Raw genomic sequence first — 2,149 nt, 5'->3', positions numbered from 1 at the left:
TTTGTTCATTACTGTAATGTCCAGCTCTTGCACAACACGCTCACAAATTACTGCTCCCTCCCCATCGCTTCTAGACTTGAAGGGCACTCTCCCGGTCCACAATGGTCCCTTCAAGTTCCAATCTTGAAAGAATCTTCGAAAACAAGGTACAATAATTCAGTTGACGACAGAGGAAAATATTTCCTAAATCTCCTATCTCTAAGGCATATGATTCGTTTTCTATAAAGTGCAGCTCAATCAATCTTCTAACTGATGTGAAAAGTGTGGGGACTTCGACTCGTGGGACGGGAACAAAAACACCAACACATCCCCACCCAGTGGCTAAACGTTAGCCACTCCTTGTTTTTTCATTTATTCACTCAACAGGTGGATGGATGAAGTTGCAGGCTTCAGTACAATGCATCTTGTGCTTCCCTCAGCTAAGTGATGATAAGTATATGAAAAATCGCGTAAAAGCTATAGAAGAATCAGCATAAAATCGAAAAACAGAGCTCTCTGGGCTTCTTTTAGAAAATGAAACCAAATTTTACATATTACTACTTGAAATTAGCCATCCTTATCTAGTGTTGATTCAGCCTCATTATATCTTCTTGAAGACACCTTATTGAGTAATTTTCTTAAGCTATTCTTACTCTCTTTCCGCTTCTGCCCAATTTGGATTGACCCATCCAATGGATGGTCCAGCATTAGCCCAGTTTCTAACTTTTTGGACACATTGAGTATCTCATAAGAATCCCAAAGAGACTGGCTGAAATCCCATCTACTAATTGTGCCATCATATTCCCTGGAGGTTGCCTTGTTTATAGCTTCAAGCTTGAATCTTGATGGCTTATTCTTGAAATTGTGGCGGTGGGCGTCGAATTCAGCAGTGGTTCCACGGCTGCTGGAATGGCCATGCCAGGCTTGTGCCACAGCCTTGAGGATTTCAACATCATGTTGTTCATCTTGATGAGGCTCCTGCTTTTTCTTCATAGTGTGTTTACAGTAACTTTTGTCTTAAGTGAGGGATATTGTATGGGGGGCCATGTTATCTTGAGACAAGAAGAACCTCATCTTGGGTGACTTTAGGAGATGGAAACTTGTAATCGTAACTCTATTAGTGGCCTTAGGTTAGGAAGATGTACTCTTCAATAAGGGAGGTAGAGATAATAAATTTTGGCACACAAAAAAATAAAAATAAATCCACGTTATTTTATTTTTTTTCTAGAACACACTTATTTGGCACCTACTTTCATCACATATTCAAGGATGAGTTTAATAGAACCTTCTATTGCTGATGACATACTCCCTCTCTTCCTAATTACTTGTCCACTTTTCATTTTATAGTTGTCCCTAATTACTTGTCCATTTTGACAAATCAAGAAAGGACAAATATTTTTTTACCTATTATATCATCAATTAAATGACTAATTACTTTGAAATTCATCAATTTCATAATTAATAGAAGTAAAATGGTAAACTCATTATGTTATTAATTATTTTTTTAACGGAAAAGGGTCAAAATTGCCCCTAAACTATGCGAAATAGACCACTTATACCCTCAATTACATTTTGGGATCAAAAATACCCCCGCAGTTATCCCAGGAGACCATAAATACCCTCAAGAGTTAACACCCCAATTTTTTAGTGACGTGGCAAGCCACATGGGACTAATCCCTCCACCTAAGCATTGCCAACTAAGATTCACTACAAAAGAACTTGACTTTTAGTGGCGACAAAGTCGCCACAAAATCGCAAAATATTGCCACTAAAGGTTATGAGCGATTTTTAGTGGCGACTAAGGCTCCAACAACCATTCGCTAGTAAAACCTATTTTTTCAACAAAAAAATATGATAATTAATTTTCGATTGCGACCTAATTTTCTAAAATAAATAACTTGCAATATCCATATTAAAAACATCCAATATTATTACGAAAAATAATCAAAATTACTTCTCAATTCAAATCTCATACTATATATATATATATATATATATATATATATATATATATATATAATGCATCATTGTACACTTTATACATTTACATATGACATAAAAATAAAACATATAGTGTCTTCAAACTCCTATTTAATCGATATCATATTTGGTTTTTTAAAAACAATGAAGAAAGAAACACAAAATTAGAATTTAATGTTAAAAACTTTTA

At 35.2% G+C, this 2,149-nt stretch overlaps 1 protein-coding gene across 1 annotated transcript; it reads right to left on the bottom strand.

Moving 5' to 3' along the window:
• Positions 1-510: 510 nt before the first annotated feature.
• On the bottom strand, positions 511-1,171 carry LOC125831647 (uncharacterized). Its single transcript, XM_049510820.1, has one exon. The coding sequence runs from the start codon at positions 970-972 to the stop codon at positions 547-549; it is 426 nt and encodes a 141-aa protein (XP_049366777.1). The 5' UTR covers positions 973-1,171; the 3' UTR covers positions 511-546.
• Positions 1,172-2,149: the final 978 nt, after the last annotated feature.

The sequence above is a fragment of the Solanum verrucosum genome, unplaced genomic scaffold, assembly GCF_900185275.1.
Source record: "Solanum verrucosum unplaced genomic scaffold, falcon-dt-bn FXZP01000049.1, whole genome shotgun sequence".
Taxonomy (NCBI): Eukaryota; Viridiplantae; Streptophyta; class Magnoliopsida; order Solanales; family Solanaceae; genus Solanum; species Solanum verrucosum.
The sequence above is the reverse complement of the archived record's forward strand: the minus strand, read 5'-3'. Positions and strand labels throughout refer to the sequence as shown.